This window comes from Carlito syrichta, unplaced genomic scaffold (genome assembly GCF_000164805.1).
Source record: "Carlito syrichta isolate Samal-C Ts95f unplaced genomic scaffold, Tarsius_syrichta-2.0.1 Scaffold302362, whole genome shotgun sequence".
NCBI classification, from domain to species: Eukaryota; Metazoa; Chordata; class Mammalia; order Primates; family Tarsiidae; genus Carlito; species Carlito syrichta.
Window position 1 is genome coordinate 520,434 of NW_007246458.1, and position 23,358 is coordinate 543,791.

Sequence of the window (23,358 nt, forward strand, 5' to 3'; positions counted from 1 at the left end):
GCTTGAGCGACAGAGAATTCTTACCCATCCTCCCCGTCCCTCTTCCCCCCCCCACCCCCCGGGAACTATACTAGGAACTCGGTTCCTTTTTCTTAAAACAACATAAAACAGGAAAACATCACATCCTTTGGATTTCGAAGACTGAGCCCATTTTAAACGCCGTTATTTTCCCCACCGCCCCCCGCCCCGAGCGAATGCTGTTATAACTGGTTTATCAGCTCACTGAATCATCTTCTCTCCCTCCTCCTCCACACCTTTCTTTTTCTCCTCTTGCCCAGCTTCTCATCCCACCCTTTCTTCCTCCTACTCCTCCTCCTCGCCCCCCTTCCTTCCCCCTCCTTTTCTCTTAAGTTAGTTCAAGAAATCAAATCTGTCAGGACGGGCGGAAAAATGCCACTTCCCGACTAACAGGCGGAATCCAGCCCAGATTTTCAGTCCTTTCTTCTTATTCTTTCTTCCCTTTCACTAATTTATCCCGATGTTAGCACATTCTGTCTTGTTACTAGCGGACGCCTGTAGGTTTGCTACATGGGATCATTACTTACTGATCACGGTGACTCTGAAGTCTGGAACTGAAGGCGGAATGAGAAGTTGGGAAAACTTTTTTCTCTAAGCTCTCTCTTTTTTTAAAAAAAAAATATTATTCTCGATGCTTGTTAAGAGGAAAAAAAACCTTTGGTGCTTCTGTTGTGAATGTGAAACATTATCTTCCAGCTGTACAGTGACACATTTTTTTAAGGAGAAAAGGACTCCTGATCCGTTTGCCAAAAGGGGGGTGGGGAGGTGGAATAATGTTATCGAGTGATTATTCTGGCTGAGATGTGTTATTTGGTTTCTTCCTTCTTGATCATTTGGTGTTTAAGTAAAATGAGGCACAGGCTTGTTTGCCGAGTGGAGTGGGAAAGGCATTTTGATTTGCTGGCCTAATTAAAAAATGATAAAGGATTAAAAGGTAAGCAATGTCTGTGTGTGTGCGTGTGTGTATGTATATTTATTTATTTTTTTCTTGACAATCAACTGTTAAAAAGGGGCTGATCCCTTTAAAAACCGTTTTAACTGCTCTTTGTCAAACACACACTCATTTGCGGTCATTGAGGCCACCTTGGCGCAGATCACTTAAAGTGTATGTCTTAATCAGTTTCCCCCGTACAGTCAGTGGCACCAATTCTGTGACCTAGGACTCTGTTAGAATTGTTAAGATGTATTTTTTTTCCTCAAAAGGCAGCTATTTAACTTTTTATATAACACTGTCTTTTCTATAGAGAAATGCTCTTAAAGACATGTATATGTATATTTCAAAAAAAAAAAAATAATTGTATAAGTTGTGGGGGAAAAGAGGATAGGAGGGAGATATGTATGTGTGTGGGGGATTATTGGTTGTTTTTTCTGTTCCTTACTGGGAACAAAAACCAGATTGCCCAGACAATTTGTAAAAAGAAGTACTAAAATTAGAAATAAGGAAAATTTAGCAACATTCTATTCTGAAAACTAGCCTCAGAACTTCCAGGGTCTGGTCTTTTAAATTGCAAGATCTAGGACATATTTAGGATGTTTAAAGCTCTGTTCTTCCTTCTTGTCTGAGTGTTTAGGCTGTGTTTCTGGGGTTGAGATATTACATGTGCCAGACAAAAATCCTAAACTTTAAAAAAGAAACACAAAAACCTTTCTGGACTTGAATCAGATCCTTGAGATAATTTTTTAAAAAGTGATTATCCTTGTGTTGTTGATGAAGGGATTTTCTTTTAGCTACCGTAAGATACTTACTGTCATGGGTATGTTTCTCGGGTTTGGTTATTTTCCTTTAAACCTGATATTGGACTGTGGAGACAATACCTGAGCCACCTTACTCTCCATCCTTCCCTGTACCCCTTACTGACTCCCCAGTATTAATCGTTTTTTATTCTGGTAACACCCAGACAAGAAATATTCGACTTTTCCCCCCTTCACAGGAAAAGGTGGACCTGGACTGAAGGGTGTAAAATCCCTGGACACATTCGTGGGGCAGGAAAAAGAAGAGGAAGATTAGAAGATTTTTTTTTTCTTTAAGAGAAAGCCCAGCGGAGCTAAACGAATGTCCCCTCATCTCCAAAGGAAAGTTCATCGGATTTTTATTCTAGAGAGCTCATCTTCAGGATGTCAGTGAACATTTCTACTGCAGGAAAAGGTGTGGATCCAAATACCGTTGATACTTATGACAGTGGCGATGATTGGGAAATCGGGGTTGGAAATTTAATAATTGATTTGGACGCTGATTTGGAGAAGGACAGACAGAAATTTGAGATGAATAATTCCACCAACACCACTAGCAGTAGCAACTCCAAGGATTGTGGAGGTCCGGCCTCCAGTGGGGCTGGTGCTACCGCAGCCTTAGCTGATGGCCTAAAATTTGCTTCTGTGCAGCCCTCTGCTCCCCAGGGGAATTCACACAAAGAGAACAGCAAATCAAAAGTGAAAAGGAGTAAAACTTCTAAGGATGCTAATAAATCTCTGCCTTCTGCTGCCTTGTATGGGATTCCCGAGATCAGCAGCACTGGCAAGAGGCAGGAAGTCCAAGGGCGCCCTGGAGAGGCAACTGGCATGAATTCAGCGCTGGGTCAAAGTGTGAGCAGCGGCGGCAGCGGCAACCCAAACAGCAACAGTACCAGCACCAGCACCTCCGCTGCCCCCGCGGGGGCAGGCTCCTGTGGGAAAAGCAAAGAGGAGAAGCCAGGTAAAAGCCAGAGCAGCCGAGGCGCCAAGCGGGATAAGGATGCGGGGAAATCCAGGAAGGACAAGCACGACCTGCTTCAGGGCCACCAGAATGGCAGTGGCGGCCAGGCCCCTTCCGGGGGGCACCTCTATGGCTTTGGGGCCAAGAGCAATGGAGGTGGCGCGAGCCCCTTCCACTGCGGGGGCGCTGGGAGTGGCAGCGTCGCTGCTGCAGGGGAAGTTAGCAAAAGTGCCCCGGATTCAGGGCTCATGGGAAACTCTATGTTGGTAAAGAAGGAAGAGGAGGAGGAGGAGAGCCACAGGCGAATCAAGAAACTGAAAACCGAGAAGGTAGGATAAAGTCGCCTTCCTAGATGTCCTACTCTCCTCTGTGTGCATTTGTGTGGGTGTGTGGGGATGTTCCTCTGTGTGCCTTACACCTCTTTGTGCTTTCTGGTTCTTTGTGAGACTTCTGTGACATGCATCCTTTACATTAAAATTTGATATGGGGGAGCTTACTTGGGCGCAGAGTTTGGTTCTTGCTTCTGCTGTTCTTGCTGCTGCTGCTGTTTGTGTGATGCTGGTGTTTGGATCCCCAGGTGGGAGGGCCAGATTTTGCCCTGCAGATGGGCTCCTGGCCAGTCAGCAAGTTGCGATGTGCTTTTAATAGAAAACCCGCTCATGCACCCCCACTTGACTCCGGTCCTGCTTTCTCCTGTAAGGAGAGCTGTCTTCCGTTTTAATTCACTTGTCCTAGTATTGCTGGCAGTGTGTCCTTAGGTACAGGGTTCCAGTTCCCTCCCTGGAGAGGAATGTCGAGGATTCTGATTTATATTCCACCAGTCTCCCAGTTATTTTTTGGTTACTTTTTCCAGAATAGTTCTGTGAAAGGCTATGCTTGGATAGGTTCCTGTTGCTGGTCCTGAATTAAACCGCAAGCATGGTGTCGGGTCATTGGTTTCATAACCGTGCAGAAAACTGGATGGTTTGGGTGACTGTTAGCACTCTACCCTCTACCCTTGTTCCCTTGCCCAGCTCTTAGCTGGAGATTTAAGAGTGTTATCACCTGGATACCTGGCTTGACTGGGGAGCTGGAAGGGTGATAAGAGTAAAATAGACTGGCTGGATTGGTGTTCCTGAAATGTGAATACATAGCCAAGGGGATGTGGATAGTTAGAGTAAAACTGAATACTAGGATGATGTGTTGCATTTGAACAGCGCAGATAGTTAATTTAGACCATTTGGACCCTTCCTCCCATCTTTGTACCAGTCTGTAGTTAGACATTGCCTTAGAAAAACTGTAGCCAGTGTTGTACTGCTTAGCCATAGAGGCCTGCGTCTTATTGGTCTGGCAGTTGTGCATTGACTAATGTCTGGGAACAGAAGGTGCTCTGTCTATTAGGCAGGTTGAAAGCAAGTTGGGGATGTGGGTGATATTTCTATGAAATTATTATTTAGATTAATTCTACAGGTTGTGCCTTGCAGAAGCAACATTTCTATCATGTGGTTTGTGACTTGGTTGCTTGGGCACATGTTTATTAAATTGATTTTTGCGCTATCTGATTTGGTCAGAATTGTATGTGGTGGGAATATGTCTTTGGGTAATTATCTCTGTGTAAAATTTTTCATTGCTCTCGGTTTCAACCTTTACATTTTTGTTTTTGTGTGCTCAAGACTTTAGTTGGAGTATAGGAGTAAAGTTTTGCTTTTAGAAGTTGATGGAGGTACGTTAAGGTGTAGTAGATGATGCCAAACTTGCAGAAAGCCTCCCAACACTTTAAAAATTCATAGCCCCTTGAGCAGATAGCATTTTACAATGAGGAGTTTAAATGAATTTTTTTTACATCCCAGGTTTTGATTCTTACGTTTAAATGTAAGTAGTTTCCCATAATGTCTGCTAAAAGGCATTCTGAAATCTTCTTATTACTTAGTACAGTAGGGCATTTACTTTTGTTGCCAATAGTCTTCAAATTGCAGTTCTAATCTGCTTTAACTATCTAGATGAATTGCCCTAATCCAGTGCTCACAATGGCTGTGGTTAAGGAGTCAGAGCCATTTGATTGGATTCACTGGCTGCTTGGAATGTGGGAGGTACTGCCCTTTTGCATTCCCCTTAGCCTTTTAATCTTCCAGCCAAATGTTCACATTCAACAATTTTGTTTAGCTGGCAATCGGAACATTTCAGTATCTCAAAGGCTGCTGTCATGGCAACTGAGATTAGAGCGTGGTGTCGTTTCTCCAGTTTTTGTGTTCTTTTCACTTTCCAGTCACAGGAAACTGGATGAAGAATGAAAGAATTAAATTATTCATATACATGCAACTCATATTCAGTCGGAGCAGTATAAATGTGATAAATATGAATTACATAAATGAAGAGCAAACAAGGCATGGTGGGTCTGGGGTGGGGGAAGGGAGAGAGCACATTGCATTTAGATTCACTCCTGGCCCTACACAGGAGGAAGCTGTACCGCCAACCTGAGCCACCGGAGTTGGCACTGGGGCCCCTCAGGGGCTTGGATCCAGGGGCTTGAATCCTGCAGTGTTGACTGTTCTCTATCAAGCTAGGGCGTTGGCTCAGGATCACAAACACTGTTTCTTCGGGCTCTCCTCCCCACCCCCACTCCACCCCAGCATGACTTCTCTTAAGAATGCTCTCCTCCTTGGCACACAGAGATGGCACTCCCTTGCATGAATGCCACCCAGGGAAGTAACTCGAATTCCACTAACCTAGTGGTTGTGTCAAATTAGGCATCAATTTAGAAAATACTTCCTGATGATGTGAGGCTACCTATTTAGGAAGTAAAGGTTGAGTAGGACAAGCTTCACCTGACAAAATATTTCAATGCTGAGGTTTTTTGACGTTTGATACAATGTTTTAATTTCAGCCTTGCTTGATTATCTGGGTTGGTGAAGTGTAAGTGCCTCAGGAGTGAAGATGATTAATATTCAGCAATCAGATTTTCAGCAATGAGGGGCCACATGTGAAAACCGAAGGGGAGTTGTATGTGTGTGTGCACGTTTTTTTTCCTGGTTGGAAGGTTCACAGGAGATTCATAAGACTTGCTGTCACCGGTTAATTTTCACAGCATGCTTAAATGTCTATTTTTGGTCTGTTTATTCTGTTTCTTCACTACACAAAGTCATGTAAAACATGATACATTGGACCTTATGAAACCTAATTAAATCAATGAGTGTTCTACTCCTTTATGTGGAAACCACAAGTATGTTGTAAAAGTCGCCACTCCCTTAATACGTGAACAAAATCAAAACATGCCATAATTCTAAGATGTTTGAGCTATATTTCTATAGCCCATTTTGTGGTTAAGCCACCAGTGACATGTCTGAATAAGTAGATTTGACGGGTTGGCTTTTAGTTGTTAAAACCTGCCTCTCCACCTTCCTCTCCTTTCTTTTGAAGCATAATAGCCTTGTGTTGAAGCTCTTCTTTCTGGGTCCACCTTAGCCGTTTTAGAGTTTTGACTTCTCAAACAGGGAGGCGTTCGACTGGGCTTACTAAATAGTTATATAGAGTTAATGGCCTCTGGAAAATTCAAAAATACACAGCAAATTAAAAAATACACAGCAACCTGCTTAAAATTCTTAAAAGCAGTGGATACTTAAACAGAAATAAAAGGCACAGGAGGTCATATAGTTGTGTCTCAATACACATTTAGAGATGAGACTTATTTCTGTAATATTCTATTACTTTCATTAAGATGGTCCTTGTCATAAAGGTGGTGTCTACAAATGGACCTGTCCATAAAGGATATTATTCATTTTATTTTATTCTCTTGTAGAAGCCTTTTTACACTTCACCAGGGAATTCTGGCACATTTTCTAAGTGAGTGTGAGCAGTTTAAGAACATATTTTGATTAATGAGTTTTGCGGACAATATGCTTTTTTTTTTTTTTCAAATATAGTGCCCCATATGAATTCTGCTTAGAGAGTGCAGTTTATCTACTGTGAAATAAAAGGGCAGAAAGGTCACTTGCTATAATTAAAGAACAAAGTCCATTGTTGTTGGACAGCAAACTGTTTTGAAAGCTACATAAGGGATTTAGCTGCTAAAAACGTGGTAACTAAGGGTGGCTTCCAATCAGCATTGATCCAGCTCCTTACTTTTCTATAGGCTTCCTCAGATGGTGACAGGGCTTTTTGAGGTGGGTGCAGAGGGACTGCCCTTTCCCTAAAGAAGTTTTCTGTGAGAACCCATGCAACTTGGATATTTGTGTGATCAAGCCCGTCACTGAATTCTGAGTTTAATATTTGGATCTATTAGGTTTGTTGGAGAGAGAAAAAATACGCACAACTGATCAAGATTGTGCGATAGGAGATAAATAACGTTTTGCAACTTTTAATAACTTTGCAAATAGTCTGTAAAAAACAGAATGGGGGGAGGGATTGATAGTCCAAATGTCATGAGGTTAAGAATGCTCTTCAAGTGAAATTGCTTGGCTGCAAGATGGTTTTAATTAGAGTGTTATAAAGACTTATTTTTCCTAAGCAGCATTTTATAGTTAGTAAATGAAATGTATGCCGAAAGTGCTAAGCAGAAATCTCCCTAACCACAGAGGTGTTCAATAACCAGATTCAAACAACATGGAAAGTACCATCTGTTCTTCGTTTTCAGCATGAAAAACAGGGATTGAATGGCTGAGATTTGCTCCAATTTTGACGGTGCCTGTGTGTGTGTGTATTTTTTTTTTAATTTAAAAAAGTTCACCTGGTACTTCATAGAAACTCGAAATTGCAGTAATATGAGCAACACTGTGAAAACACATGTTCCTACATTTATTTTAACCAGTTCCACTTTTATTTATAAGATTTCCAGAAGCACAGCCATTGAACACTTTATAATGGTTATTCAGTTCCTGCAGGCAATCACAATGAGGGGTCAGTTCTTCAAAGATCTGACTATTTAGTCAGTACCTGAATTATTCTGTCAATTTTCCCCCTGGAGGCAAGGGCGGGGGTGGGGAGGAAAGCCTCTCATGCTAACTCTGGTCAGCGCTTATCGGTTAATCTAATTGTGTGTGATATTGCGGCAGACTGGTGTTTACTATACATAGACCTTGCTCTTGTTCAGAGCTGTAATCTAGGATTGTTGATAAGAAGGAAAGTATCCTTTTAAGGGTAACTTTTGAGTCCTTGACTTTTAGACACCAAGATTCTTGGTTGTTGGTTTAGTTAGAGCCCTGGGTAAAACATTATCCGGCCTTTGTTTGAGGTCTTTTATTGAAGCTAATGACTGGGCTTGTGCCTCCCTGAGATAAATGACATTATCTCTGAGTGGGCTGACAGGAAACAGACATGTTAATGGTGAAGCTGCGGGGAGGATCTGCTTGGGTTCTGACAAAAGAGTGGAGAAAGGGACCCCTGGTTGTGGTCATTAACACATAATGCATTCTTGCTCTTCCTAAGAGGCCCTTGATAATTGGAAAGCTATTTTAGCCACAAGCACTTAAATCATAAATCTACTACTCCTAGTTCCTTTGCATTCTTAAAAATAGCAAAGTAATGTGTTTTTTGTTAACAAGTGTGTGATCTGGTTTTTTAACTGGGTGGCAGTTCTAGGCTGCCTAGGTAATGACATTTGGGAGAGCTGCAGGTTGAACTTTTTTTTAATCTGTTGGGATCACTGTTTGTCTTTCAGCATCGCTCAGCCATCCCTCTACTTTAATAAGGTGAAAACGTGGGCACAGAGCTAAAAAGTAATTTTTTTATATTTGAAGATGTGTCGTGGGAGGGGGATAAAAATCTGTTTTGTAAGTTGGGAAAAAGATTTTGTTCAGTGATTTGAATGTGATGAAACCTGCCTTTTGAAGTGTATGTTTTAAAAAGTCATGGGTATAATTGAGTTTCATTGCAGTTTAAACTGTGCTTCTTGAACGAAGATAATTGCCATGTTGAACACACTCTAGAGGTGTAGAGGAGGTGGAAGGATCATGTTTTTCTATTCTTTAATATTAAGCACTGGAAGTTTTTCATAGTAATTACTGCAGCACAACATAGTTTTGATTGCCAGCACTCTGAACTTGCCAGCGATCTGAACATCAAGGGTTTTGCTTGAATACTAAACAGTTTATTCCTAAGTTACTTGTATTTCATTCTTGTACAACACGGAAGCCAGACTTAAGGAAATACTGGGCTATCTTTGTAGTGTATTTCCACATCTTAGTGGAAATAGCCCTCCTTCGCAGGATTGTTGTCAATAAATGACAATAATTCTCTCTTAATACAGTCATTTAAGATTATAGGGAATGAGAACAGGTGTGATCCCTGCCTCAGTAAAGACTGGTCATCATTATAGAGTATTATACATATTATACTGGTGCCCTGTAACTAGTATTTCATAGGTGTGTTTATAAAAATGTAATTGCGTATATAGATATTGGATTGGGACTATTCAATGTGGGCTTTTTTTTTTTTTAAAGTCACTGTTGATTTTACCTTCTACTCTGCTACAGAGTGTATGGACCTCCTCTCTCTATGTCCAGCTCTCGCTCCCATCTAAAGTTTGACTGCTGGCTACTTGCTCTCCATTGCAGGTTCTTTTTAAGCTAAAAGTTTTGACCATTGGAACAAAGCCTTTGCAACTGAATGAAAGGTTGTTAAACTATTCATAATTGATTGACCAGTAATTGGGCTGTTTGTGTTATTTTGAGAGCTCAGAGGACACGCAAGGAAGTGAGACTAGCACTTTATTCCTTAAGCTGAATTCTGCATATCTGTTAAATTTTGCTTAGAAATACCTTTGGGAGTGCAGCAGAAGAGATTATGGGTTTTGCCTGAAAAACTAAAATGATCACAAAGCAAGTACTTGTATTCTGGTAGGTCCGTAGGCCTTGAACCACAGGGATCTCATCTGGTATTCAGAAAGCCTTTTCCTCCAGTGAGGCTAAATGAACACTTAAAAGTATGTATTATAGTTGCAATAGAGAACTCAAAGGGAAAGGTATTTTGGTTAGAACAAGTGGGTTTGAAATGGTGAACAAATACTACCTCTGAATTTTCAAAGCCACTTTCTCTTCTTTCTCATCCCCATCCCCCAACCTCATTTGATTCTTATTCACTGTGACTATTCTAGCTCCACCACTGAGCTTTCTGCCTCCTGGGATTCCTCATTGTCAGCTAGCACCTTAAGAAATATGTGGCTACAGGGACATTTAGGCATATTCCAATAATGCCACATGAATCCAGCTTTTATAGCTTAAAAAGCAAATAAAAATATATTGATTATATTTTGTGTTGTACATCATGATTTTAGAAAACAGATATTTAGGCTGTGGAATTGGCTTATTATGTTAACCAGAGAACAGATGGCATGGTGCCACAGACATATAATTTTACTTAAAGGGACTTTTAAGGTTTTGATGTGTTTTCTTTTCCTCTTATTTCCCTGATGGCTTCTTTTTATTGAAGGGTAACTTAAGGAGACCTGGTAGCAATTTTACTGCCTTCCCCTGACAGTTTGAAATAATAGCTTGGTCTTTGGTTGCACTGATCTTCTACCAGTCAACTTGATTCTGGTTTTTGTCATGTGGCAGAGGATTTTTTTTAAAGGGTTTGTAATATGTTTTCAGAAATGGACTCTTTTATATGCCTCAATTAGCAACAGACGACAACGTTCCAATTGGTCACACTTTCATAAACTCCTGGAAGTCACTGTTTGTCCTTTTGATTAAAGAAAATTCCTGGGTTAGTTTCTTAGGAAAGCACATCTGGCCCTCTGGCTGGCTTTCGGTACACCTTTTTGTCCTTCGCATTAGTTACCGAAAGTTCAGAGGTCGGATCTAAGTTGTTCCTGGTTAGGTTAGGAAGTTTTCCCCAAGCTGGAGGGCTGTACTTTTTGGAGGGGTTACTACACTAACCATGTGTTTGAATTCTGTTGGCATAAATGTACTATTTGTTTCTGTGCCCGATTGTACAGTTTTACCCATTCTTCATTTAAAACATCATCAAGACAAGTTGGAAAGCATCTTCTAACTTTTTTCTTTTCTGCAAAGTGTGCATAGACAGCCCATGTTACTTTTGGATTTCCTGTCACCTCCTGGCTGATTTTATGGATAGCTCATGCTAAAAACAACAAAAATGTTTGAATTGGAAGGGTTGAAACCTCGGTTTTTCATTCTTCCTGGAGAACTGTTTATTTGTGTGTGGTTCACCACAGTACATGGATAATGCTATCAAATCTGTGCTTTATTATAGGCTTATAACTAGCACAACAGCACTTTAGCTATGTGTTCCTGTGCTTTAGTTCTTTGCCAGTTCTTTTGTGATGGAAATGAAATTAGAACTGGATCTTTGCAGTGAAGGGGAAAATAGGCACAACAAATAGAAACTGTCCCTTGAGCCAGTTTAGAAGTAAGCAGTGGTGAATACATTTTTTACAAAAGTAAGTGAAATATAGAGGAAAGTACTTCAGTTTAACTTTTCTGTGAAGCTATGTGGAGGATGAGCTGAAAACTGTGACAGGCGGAGGCGGCCTCAACAACTAGACTTGAGCCCGTTTTGCATTGTTTGACATCTTAAGCAATTGATTGAAAAGCGACTCGCGTTTCCAAATCTTTAAACTGCTCTGAAGGTGGAATCTGAGTTAAGTAACATTGTTTGCTTCTGTTCCCCAAAAGAGAGCAACATGATTTTAAACCCGAGCGATTGAGCGGCTCTGCATCCAACTCCATTTGGCCAAGTGTCTCCATCTACATTCCTTGCCCAAATCCTTCACCAGCCTTTCCCATGATGCTGCAGCAGATGCCAGACACTGAAGGAGAAAGCGAGCAGCTGTTTCCATTACTCCATTGCTGCATTATCCTCCACAATCTGCTTTCTCCCTCCCTCCCCTCCCCCCACTTTTAAAATAAAGAAGCTTTCTCCCTGGGATATTTGCATTCTCCGGTTTGATCAGTCTGCAGGTTTTATCTTATCAGCAGCACTGGTTTCTTCTGAAGGCCCCTGTATTGTTTTCGCGGCGGGAGCAGATGGAGGGCCCGGGGCTCCCGGGGGCGTGGCCGCTGGCGCCGGGGCCGGGCTGCGCGCTCCTGACGGGGCCGCGGGGACGCGCAGCCGGGGACGCGCCCTCCGGCCCGCTGGGGACCCGTTTATGGCCCTGAGCGCTGTAAATCTGTCAGCTCTTCACGACGCCTTCACCTCTTTCTTCATTTGCTCCAGCTTCTAGTTTGACAACGTTCCCCTGAGGCGGAATTCTAATCTGCTTCCAATTAGTTGCAAAATGTGACTGAAATTTCCACATTATGACTGCTGTTTTACTTGCACGCACACATCTAGAAACAAATTAATGCTTTTGAATATTTATTTTGTGAGCCCTTGGATTTACTTTAAGAGGAAGAGTTTCCAACTCTTTGGAATGACTTCCAGGATTTGCATTCCTTCTCCCCCCCCAACCCTTATATCCTGGGTATGTTAAAACAAAACAACTATGGTTAGGGTCCCTTCCCATCCCTCAGTAAGCCTTTTCCATCCTTTCAAGATTTCCCAAAATGTATTGCATATGTTTAAGTTATGCAAATACATTTTGTAGTACTTCTAAAATAAAACAAAACAAGGATGTTTGGCTAAAAAGGGGATCCTATGCAGTATTTTAATAGAAAAAAAATACACACAAGTTTCCTTCTAAATATAGCGCCAAGTGTTTTTGGCCAAAACACAAAGGCTTTTGTTCCACACTTTTAAATTCTTTCATTCAATATTCACAAGCTATAAACCCAAATAAACGAGTTGGGTGATTGATTGGCTTGGCACAAATCTAAGAGCAAGCATTAAAGATTTCACTGTGGTCATTAACGTGTACCCTACAGTTTTGTGTGTAGGACCCTGGAGCACATCCTCCTAGAGCAGTTTGGTGGGTTCCCTCCTTTCCCCTCCATAATCCAATTAAGAAAATAGACTGGGCTCTGGGTTTAGGGGTGATTCTACTTTGAGGGAGATCATTACCCCAACTCCATTCCCTCTTTTTCAGGGATTTTTTTTTTTTTTACAAAGATATTAATTCACCTGATTATATGTAGATATTAGAGGTGTTTAAATCTTGGTTGCTGAGAAGGTCAAGTTTAAGACAATCATTTTTTTACTTACCTTGAAGACTACCTTCTTAAGTACTGGAGAATTTAAGTGCCAAGGCATTGGATCTCTGGCCTTGTATTTGTGGAAAGGTGCTACTCTTAATGTAAACAGAAAAATTTACTGGTACATTTTATAGTAGAGTTCAGTCCTCAAGCATCTTGGCAGATTGATATCAACAGGAATAATGGGATTTAAAGAAGTGTGAAGGATTTTATTGATGGTAAAGTGGTTATGTTTATCACATCACTCTGTATTAGTTTCTAAGTAACACCCTCACATGTAAATGAATGCATCAGTTTTTTTTAAACATCTTTATCATATATAATCATTAAAACCCCGTATTGATTTATAGTGCCCTTTTAAATGTACTATTTGCACTCTCTGTAATCAGGAGGTGGAGCATTTAGCATTATTTATCTCATATATATAGAATATAAATTATTTAAATGATTTTATTAAGAAGATTATTTTTAGCAGTGCCAGAATTCCACAAAAGAAGGAGTGCTCTTTGTATTGCTTTCTTTCTTCATACAGTACTCAGTAACTGGTAGTAGAAAAAAATAGCCAGATTGAAATCCTTAAACATTTAAAACATAGGGCCTTCAGATTGCAGAGACCTCCTGGGTTAAAGAAGAAAAAAAAAAGTGGCCCCATAGTGAAATACTCACAATAGGCATGATTGTGGTAGCCCCTCAAGTCCCGGGGTTCACTAATTACCCTTTAATGAGGTCAGCCTGCCCCGGCTTTTTCCCTACCTTGGGAGGAAAAGCACACAAGACAGTTGGAGTTCAAGTGGATCTTGCTGTATTTGCAACTTAGCATAACTGCTTTGAAGGCCCCCAGGGTGCTTAATTGGGGCCGGGCATTTTTGTTTGGGGGGAGACTACACAGCTCCTCATTGTGCTTGTAGGAGCCACTGTGCATCTTGGAAGCATTACATGCTTTTGTTGATGGTGCATAGTTTTATAAACTCCAAATGAGCTTATTGCCTTTTAACCATTGGGAGAGCTAAATAATGGAAGAACCTAGAAGTCTTTGGGTTGGGCAGCCGCCAAGCAGCTAAAAAAAAAGAAAGAAAAAAGAATGAATGGTTTAATTGTAGAGCAGAACCATTTGTTTACAGATTAAGGGTTATTCGGTCACCAAATCCTGTGGACTAGAAGGTGAAAGAATGAGGCTGTAAGGTACAAAATTTGAATGCCCAGTGTTATGTTTTGTGATCATGCTCAGCTGTTTTTACCCTTTTTATTCCACAATGGAAGCAAAAGAAGAATGAATTGTTTAATGGTGAGAACTGCCTGGCCAAGTGCGCTTTTTGAGCTGTAAAGAAAGAGGGGAGGAGAAGGGAGGCAGGTTGTTATGTCTTTGCTTCCTGGTCGGGAAAGTAAAAAGTTCAGGTTTTTCTAGCTGAGAGAGGAGGGGCTAGATCACTAGAAGACTATTGCTGAATCTTCCTGTTTGTTCAAATGAGTGGGAATGGTGGAGGTAATAAAAAGTATAGACGAAAGGTGAGAAGAAAGGAAAGAGGGTGGTTGGTGTAGGGCCTTTGTTGCAGGAGCCCTAGATATGGCATTCTCTTGAGTAATTGGGGCCATTTGCAGAAATTCCCCCACTATTTCATTAGTTAGTGGCTATGTTTCTGAATAGAAAGAGACTCTCCAGCAACAACAGCAGTGGAGTGGCACAGTAATTTCTGGGAGAAGCAAGAGCTGTTGTCTGGCAGCCTGAATTTCAGGATGACCTTTTTTTAAAAAGGACTAGATTATATTTAATAGTAGAAGACCCCATTCACAATGTTTGTCTCTATTGTAGTTGGAGTTTGTCCTTCTAACCTTTTTGTGAATAGACTTATGAAACTCTCTAGTTAAGTGTTGTTTTCTTGAAGTATCATTCTAAACACTCCCCAACTCACTGTTTATATTTTTACATTAATCTTGGGAGTAAAACCCTTTATCTTAACCTGTTCTTTTGTATATAAATTGTCACCCTTTCTGATAACTCAGGATACTCTACAAATATTGTGCCTACATGATGGCTTCGTGTTCTGTTTGGCCATGAAAAAGCCCATGTCTTCTGTAACAGTAAAATCATTTGTTTATTGATGAATATTTGACAAATTGAGTTTTGTTTTTCCTTTAATTGGAGTCTCACTCCGTTGCCCAGGCTGGAGTGCAGTGGCACATTCATGGCCACCTGGGCAGTCTACCTACTGGGCTCCGGCAATCCTTCCACCTCAGACTTCCAAGCAGCTGGAACTATTGTTTTTTTTTTTTTTCTTCTTTTTTTTTTGAGATGGAGTTTCATTATGTCGCCCAGGCTGGAGTGTAGTGGCCTGTTCACAGCCACCGCAGCCTCAACCTGCTGGGCTCAGGTGATCCTTCCACCTTATCCTTCCAGGTAACTGGAACTACAGGCACGCGCCACCATGTCTCGCTCATTTTTTGATTTATCGTAGAGATGAGGGCTTACCGAGTTGTCCAGGCTGGCCTTGAACTGGTGGGCTCAGGCAGTCCTCTCACCTTGGCCTACCAAAGTGCTGGGATTATAGGCTTGAGCCACTGTATCCGGCTAATTTTTTGATTTATTGTAGAGATAAAGTCTTGCCAAGTTGCCCAGGTTGGTCTCAAATGCCTGGGCTCAGGCGATCCTCTTGATTCTGCCTCCCAAAGTGCTGGGATTACAGGCATGAGCCACCACTCCTGGCCTTGCTTTTTTAAACGCTAAACTTCTAAATCTCACAAAACTTAATACTGTCATAGCTACTAAGTAGGCTAAATTTGTATAAACCCATTTTTAAGAAATCATGCGAGAACGTTTTACCAAAGCAGTGAACAAATATTCATCCAAATTTGATTTCTTTGGTTGTTTGAATGTTAACTTGTGCTTGATCTAGGTTTACTTAGCAAACCAAAACTAAAGTGCAAAGATAAAGAAGTATGGTTTCTGTTAATATTTATGACAGCGCAGAGGCTTTGTCATCTGGCAGTCACTATACAGTTTTACTGCTTCCTGGAAAGAAAGTGTTTTACCAAATTGTCAGTGCCTCCACAATGTGAATTCTTCTGAGGATTTTAAAAACTCACCCCCTAAACATACCACCAGTTTCAGTAAGTTGAGTATATGCTCTCATGTAGCATCAAGAATGGAGAGTTGCTGCTGCATTTTTTGTCTCACAAAATTTATGTTAACCTCGTCTCTTGCTCCTCCTTCTAGCCTGTTCCTATGCATGTTACTTCAGTGGACCCTAAGGAAAACACTAACCTAAGACACTGAAAATGTGAAAGGAAAACACTAACCTAAGGCACGCTGAAAATGACTTGTAAACCTGCTTATACCAGTCTGATGCTCTCTATCTTAGCTCATATTAAAGGCTTAACGTTTCCTTTGGAAGGCTGGCATATGCATCCATAAGCCTGTCAGTCCACATACATTATTTCCTTGTAAAAACCAGTGTTTAACATTTACCTGGAGTCAGTGCAGCTGTGGAGTTACTTCCAGCAGATAATCCTGTCCAGTTTTAGATTGATAGAAGTTCTGTAATATCTATAGTTATGTACTGGTGATTGGATGACAACATGAAATCACTTTGCCCTTGTTGGATTTGAGCTCTCTAAGTACACTGAATCTTAAACACATTTCATTTTCCTCTTCTGACACAGTAAACTCTGAAGAGGTTCGAAGACTTTTATACTTGAAAAATCTAGAAAATGCCCTATGTAGTCAAAGCACATTTTTGTCAGTGTTCAACACATAAATCTAAATCTCTTCATGTGGCTTCTGAATTTGGTGAGTGGCTGCCAGTACACACCAGTTATAGGAGGAGGCTACATGATGGTGAGAAAATAGGTACTGTTTATCTTTTGTCTGTAAAATAAATTCCGATAGATTTTTGAAGAATCTGATTTTGGATTTGTGTAACTCACTTTGGGATCTAAAGAATAATACTGTACAAATAATTCTGTGCAATGAGATGTCGTTGCTTCCATGTTATTTGAGCCTGGATGTGCGTGCATAATTGGAGAGATTATTGGAGAGAGAGTGTTTTGCTGTGGTAGATGTGGTTTAAATCCTAGCACTGAGCATAGCATTTACTTTCTCAGCTTACCCACAAAATCTGTGACTAATTTAGTGAATGTGAAGATTTTTGTCCAGATGGTTAGGTTTAATTGTAAAAACTGGAAAGATTTCAAAGTACCCTTTGGGGGGAGTGCGGGAAACAACAAGTAAACAACAAAAAGAAATAAAAGTAACCATAGATCACTAAATATAGCATATATTCGTATTTTATATTTATAAACACACATAGATATATATACTTAAACATATACTTAAACATACACACATATATCAGTATAGTATTTATAGTCAAGGAAAAGCTTAAAGAATTTATTACAACAGCATGAACAAATAGAATCTAGGAGTAATTTTTAATATTTAAGGATTTACTATGTTCTTTTCTTAAGTGTTACCTCATGTGTGTGCATGCAGAATAGGCTTCCCTTCAAGTGTGTTAAGTTACCAATTTCCTTTCACTGGCTGTTCTTGGTTAAGGGACATTGGTAGTTACCTCACCAAACATTGGGGTGAATGCTGCTCTCACCCAAGATTTTCATTGACTGGTCTTCCCTCTCTCTGAGGCCTGAGTGGCCTGCACCCAAACTGCAGCTGTAAAGCTCAAAAGAGGGAGTAAGAGGGCAGTTAGATGGTGATTAGTGCTATGTCAGGACAAGTCTTTTTTCAGCATCCATTTATTCTTCACACTTCTTGCTTTTGCTAGCTATGCCAGAACGAGTACAATAATCGGAAGGGATGCTTTTAAAGCTACTTAAGATCTCCTTCTGGTTGCTTCCTGGCAGATCAGAGCTTAAAGGACAGAATTGGCCTCCTCCCTTTTGTAGTCAGGATATTGCTGACCTAAATCTTGGGCCCATAAATTAGCTTTGAAGTTGGTAGGCTAATAGGATTCTATAGTGAACTTTATTTGTGTTACCTGGAGTTTTAACGAGAGAAAGAAGAGTAATGTGTCATGGGGTTTAGGAAGTTGCAGGACAGAAGGTGGTAAGAGTGGGTGGAGCTTGTGGCATAGTGGTCTTCAAGGCAAGCAACATGGATACATTTCTTTCACAGGAGTAGAAATATGCCCAAACGTTTATAAATAAACATAATATTCAGAAAGCGTAAAGGATTGATCTAAGCTTGTATGTTATAGTTACTGTATATTAGCTGCTTAATATTTGATTATTGAGTCCTTAGCATTTTTAAACAAGCCTGAGGTTGTCTTGCAGGGTAAGGAAGGTAAGCGGAAGGCCAGCCATGTTCGTATAGTGATTTTTAAATTATGGAAATCCTGTGTAAGATAGACCAAGAGAAAGCACTTCCTGTGAAGAAGTGAGGACTATACAGATCTCTGAGGCTATTCTTGCCAGTAGCATGGGAGAGCAAGATTAACGAAAGGTCAGCCATCCCAGAGTAGAGGTGATCATTGTTTGATCCCTTTGGCTAAATTCCTTTTAAAGATGTTTTTCTCGGAAGGATCGCCGGAGCCCAGCAGGTCGAGGCTGCGGTGGCCGGGAGCGGCCACTGCACTCCAGTCTGGGCGACAGAGTGAGACTCCTACTAAAAAAAAAAAAAAAAAAAAGATATTTTTCTTTTACCTTCTAATATGTTCCTATCTACTTAGAGCCTAACTTTTCTCCATTTATTAAGAGCTTTGCCTCCACAAGCAAGCTACTGAATGACCCTTAAGGTGATTTTATTTTATTTATTTATTTTGAGTTGGCCAGGCTGGAGTACAGTGGCACGCTGCTCACAGCCACTGCAGTCTCGCCCCACTGGGCTCAGGCGGTCCTTCCACCTCAGCCTTCCAGGTACCTGGAACCACAGGCATGCGCCACCACACCTGCTTAACTTTTTTTTTTTTTAATTTGTTGTAGAGACGAGGTCTCACCATGTTGCTCAGGCTGGTCTTGAACCCCTGAGCCCAGGCAATCCTCTCACCTCCGCCTCCCAAGGTGTTGGAATTATAGGCTTGAGCTACCGTGCCAGGGACCAAGGTGATTTTTAAGATGGTACCGCTATCCCACCATGAGTAGACTTTTGAAGGCCCAGAGTATGAAGTTGAAAGGCAGGGACTGTCTGGTAGGAGGATAGGCATGAGAGTTTTCCTGGTATCTTAAGTCACACCTTTTGGGCAGTTATCTCTTCTGCCTGTTTTTAAAACTGGATTTGGAGAAAGAAAACCGCTTATATAGATATTTGTTAAGAAATTTGGAGCTGGCAACAAGATGTACATGAGGTTGAAGCAGGACCTGACATAGTTTGATGTAGTTTTATTTTTGTTCTGATTTTTTTTTTTTCCTTTTAGTTTGAGTCTCACTCTGTAGCCCAGGCTAGAATGCAGTGGCACACTCACAGCCACCCCAGCATTGATCTGCTGGGCTCTGGCAGTTCTTCTACCTCAGCCTTCTAAGTAACCGGAACTACAGAAGTGAGCTACCATGCCCGACTAATGTTTGATTATTGTAGAGACGAGGTCTCTCCAAGTTGCCCAAGCTGGTCTTGAACCCATGGGCTCAGGCAATCCACTCGCCTCGGCCTCCCAAAGTGCTGAGATTACAAGCTGATAAAGGAACTTTTATAACTAATATGAGGAATAAGATTCAAACAGGGACCTAATAAGGAAATGAGATCCTGAGGATTGATACTGTCATTAAACTATGTGAGTCAGACATGAGTATAAATGTTGTATTTTCTATGTATAAATACATTTTTATGTGTGTACCTATTTATGTAAGTTGTGCTGTCCATAAATTTCTACAGATTTTTAATATACCTGATGAAATTTATTTGAGGAATAGAAATAATAGAAATAGTGTACATGACTAACAAAGGTGCTGTGAGAGCTGCTGTACATGGTCAATGCCATTGGAATCCCAAGGACACGAGTTACAAAGATAATGAGCGTGTTAAATTCACCACACTTTGTGTGAACAGTAGTACTTTTTATTTCCCCTGAAGCCTTGACTTGGGGAGAGGATAGGGTTTTAGGGCTGATAGAGCATAGGGTTGTACAATTTTTCAGTCAAATCCTGGACACAGCAGAGAAGAGGTTCGTTGGAAAAACTGAGTAGGACAGTTGCTTACTTTTCGTGACCCTCATCTGTTGATGTTTCTTTAAGGACTTTGGTGCTAGGAACCGGTAAGGGATGAGGTTGAAGCACAGGGACTGGCTATGGTTTTGAAGCCCTGTTACAGGGTGGAGGGCTGTGTCAAGTTTGAGCTTGGGATAGGAGAAAAAGAGCAGATCAAGCAGCTGAAGCTGGTGATCTGAGGTGGGAACCAAAGCCTGGAATCCCAGTTGACTGGATGTTTGCACTTTTTTTCTGGACATGTTTCCTAGTCTTCTTGGCTGACTGCACATGCTGTTAAATCCATTCAGGTACCACACATGGAATGTGTTGGGCACAGACCATGTCCAGATTGGATTTGGAGCTGGGCACAGGCCAGGTCATGCAGAGCCAGTGAGGTAAGGAATTTGGATTTTAGTTCTAAGATGAGAAATCATTTGCAAATTTTGAGCAAGGGAGTAACATGGCTTTTGTTTTTGAAAAGCCTACTCTTGACTGCTGTGTGAAGAATTGATTGTGGAGAGGCAAGAAGAGGACTAGGCGAATCAGTTTTACATATTCAGTTGTCCTGGTGAGAGAAGACAGACTTCTCTGGTAGTCATGGAGGTGGTGAAAACCATGGGGTCACATTGTCCTAAGTAATGAGAACATGGATATATATGAAGCTGTGAACATGTGAGAATTAAGGCAAACACCTGGATTTTGGAGGTAGGTAGAATCATGAGTTGTGACTCACTTTTGATAATGATGTTGTTCCACTGGGTGGCGAGAGCTGGAGAGACAGTCTGGGAGATATAGGCATATTCGTGAACTTCAGAGTTATCGGGCTGAAAGAGGTCATCTAGGAAGTGAATATAGTTGGAAGAGGCTAGTGCCCAGAGCCAAGTCGTGGAACATTAGGAGGAGCCAGCACTGTGTCCACTGAGGAGGAAGAAAACTCGGTCAGTGTGGTGTTTCTGGAAACAAAGGGAAGAAATTCTAGCACAGAGGGTGGGATCAACAGTGGTCAAATGCTGCCAAGAAGTCAGGTTAAGGTGAGACTCAGAATTGATTCTCGGTGACCTTAACACAAATGTTCCCCGGGGAAAAGGGTAGGGATGGAGGAGATTAAAGCCTGATTGGAGTGCTTGGATTTTTGGGGGAGGTGAAAAGAAATAGAGCATGATGAATATAGCACTCTTTTCTATAAGGGGGACATGAGGTCAGGGAATATCTGTCTAAATATTTTTTAAAGTGGGGAGCTCTAACAACCTGTTTGTATACTGATGGGAATGATGGGAGGGGTGTGGAAAAGAGCTGATGATACTAGAGATTGAGAATAATGTCCTGGAATCGGCATAGGGGTTGGGATGGGAGGTATCTGGTACTTGGGTAAGCCGTGGGCCTCTAGAGCTGGGACAGGTCCTTCATTATGACAGGAGAAAGTCAGAGAATAGTTATAGATGTAGGGGGTTGATAGGTTTTGTGAAAACCTATTAGTGGGTGAAAAAACTAGGAGTTTTCATTTTATCAGTGTGTAGGATATTGTTGCTGTGGTAAGGGATTTTTAAAAAATACAGGTTTTAGCTGGGTGCAGTGGCTCACGCCTGTAATCCTAGCAATTTGGGAGGCAGAGGCAGGAGGATTGCCTGAGTCCACGGGTTCGAGACCAGCCTGGGTGACTTGGCGAGACTTAATCTCTGCAATAAATCAAAAATTAGCAGGACATGGTGGCACGTGCCTGTAGTTCCAGCTATTTGGAAGGCTGAGGTGGAAGGATTGCCTAAGCCCAGCAGGTCGTGGCTGTGGTGGCCATGAGTGTGCCACTGCACTCCAGTCTGGGCAACAGAGTGAGTCTCCAACTCAAAAAAAAGAATACAGATTTTATAGACAGGAATTAAATATTCATTTTGTGATTCACTTCCTTGCCTCTTCCTGCGGTTTAGAAAACTTTGACCATTCTGTGTTCTGATAGTGACAGTGGAAATGTTAGAATGGGTGAGGTGTCAGTGCAGGTCTCAGTTTGTTTTTTGATTTGTTCCTTTGTTCATTCTTTCTTTATCCAGCAAAAATACCCAGTAAAAATATTTCCTCAGCACCTTTTTTTTCTGAATGCCCATTATATGCCTAGCCCAGTCTGGGTCCTGGAGGTACAGTAGTGAACAAGCCAAGTCTCTGCTCTCATGAAGCTTATATTCTAGTTTGTTCTAGCCAAATACATTTATTTTTCGTGTGTGTTATGTGCTGTGAGGGTGAACCAATCAGGGGAAGCTGGTAGAGAGAGATGACAGGAAAATAGTTTATATATGCTTATGTTTGAGTCGGGACCTGAGTACAGTGAGGAGGAGCCATTTTGACCCCTTGTGGAACTTTCTAGACCCAGGGACACACCCTGGGGATGGTGGGGAGGGAGAATGTATTTGAAGAGACACCAGGGTGACTGGAGCTGGAGGAGGGGGAGAAGAGAGTGCGAGGAAATGAAGTCTGAGACCCAGCTTGAGACCAGGCTCCAGGGAGCCTTCCAGAACCAAGTAAGACTCAGAAAGGTGGGCGGGACCGAGGGGTGGAGCAGAGGAGGGACAGGCTGGGACTCAGGACTTCTAGAAGGATCTTGGTGTGTGGGAACTGACCCTAAGCTAACCTCTAGCTTTTGGTTTCGTTCTCATTTCTAAGTGGTGCAGGGAGATGGTGTTACCTTGTGTGAATGATATCAACTGATTTCACATGCAAGATTGTAAATATTGAGTCTTCTTTCGGAGAGCGGACAAAATGGTACCTTCCTCTGAAGACATTAATTAAAAGAGGAAATTACTTTCCCAGCGGGAATGTTTTACAGGTACCTCTGTTGTGCGCACACACACACACACACACACACACACACACACACACACACACAACCTGCCTGTGCTATTGAATTGAGTTGATCATCACTAAATTTACAAACAACAGACATTGGAAATGATGAGATAATAGAAATAGAAATGCCAGTATTTTTTTTTTCTTGCACCCTAATGGAATTCTTGTGTATTTCCTGGGGTTTTAACATGCTTCTTATTTGGAAGCCCTGAGAAACCACTTGCATTTATTAAAGTACTTTTTTTTTATTTTTTGAGTCGGTGTCTCACTCTGTCGCCCAGGCTGGAGTGCAGTGGCACACGCACGACCACCTCAGCGTTGACTTGCTGGCCTCCGGCGATCCTTTCGCCTCAGCCTTTCAAGTAGCTGGAACTACAGGTGCGCGCTACCACGGCCGGCTAATTTTTAATTCATTGTAGAGATGAGGGTTTACCAAGTTGCCCAGGCTGGTCTCGAACCCTCTGGCTCAGGCAATCCACTTGGCCTTGACCTCCCAAAGTGCTGGGATTACAGGCTGAGCCAACGAGCCAGCTGGCAAATATTTTTATGTGCTTTGCAAATATTTTTTTCCCATCTCTTCATTTGTCATTTAAATGTTTATGCTAGTCTCTCCCCCCCCCCCCC

The 23,358-nt window shown here is 41.5% G+C and overlaps 1 protein-coding gene across 2 annotated transcripts in view; it reads left to right on the top strand.

Annotated features, from left to right (window-relative positions):
• The first annotated feature begins 225 nt into the window (after positions 1-225).
• Positions 226-23,358, top strand: part of ZNF608 (zinc finger protein 608) — a 117,802-nt gene continuing 94,669 nt past the window's right edge. Inside the window, exons 1-2 of one of the 2 annotated variants that reach the window (XM_021711555.1) lie at positions 226-952; positions 1,950-3,039. In XM_021711555.1, the coding sequence (XP_021567230.1) occupies positions 2,134-3,039 (906 nt within the window). In that variant the 5' untranslated portion in view covers positions 226-952; positions 1,950-2,133. Of the gene's footprint in view, positions 953-1,949; positions 3,040-23,358 lie in introns of those variants that run through there. The other variant, XM_021711556.1, reaches the window with a different exon arrangement.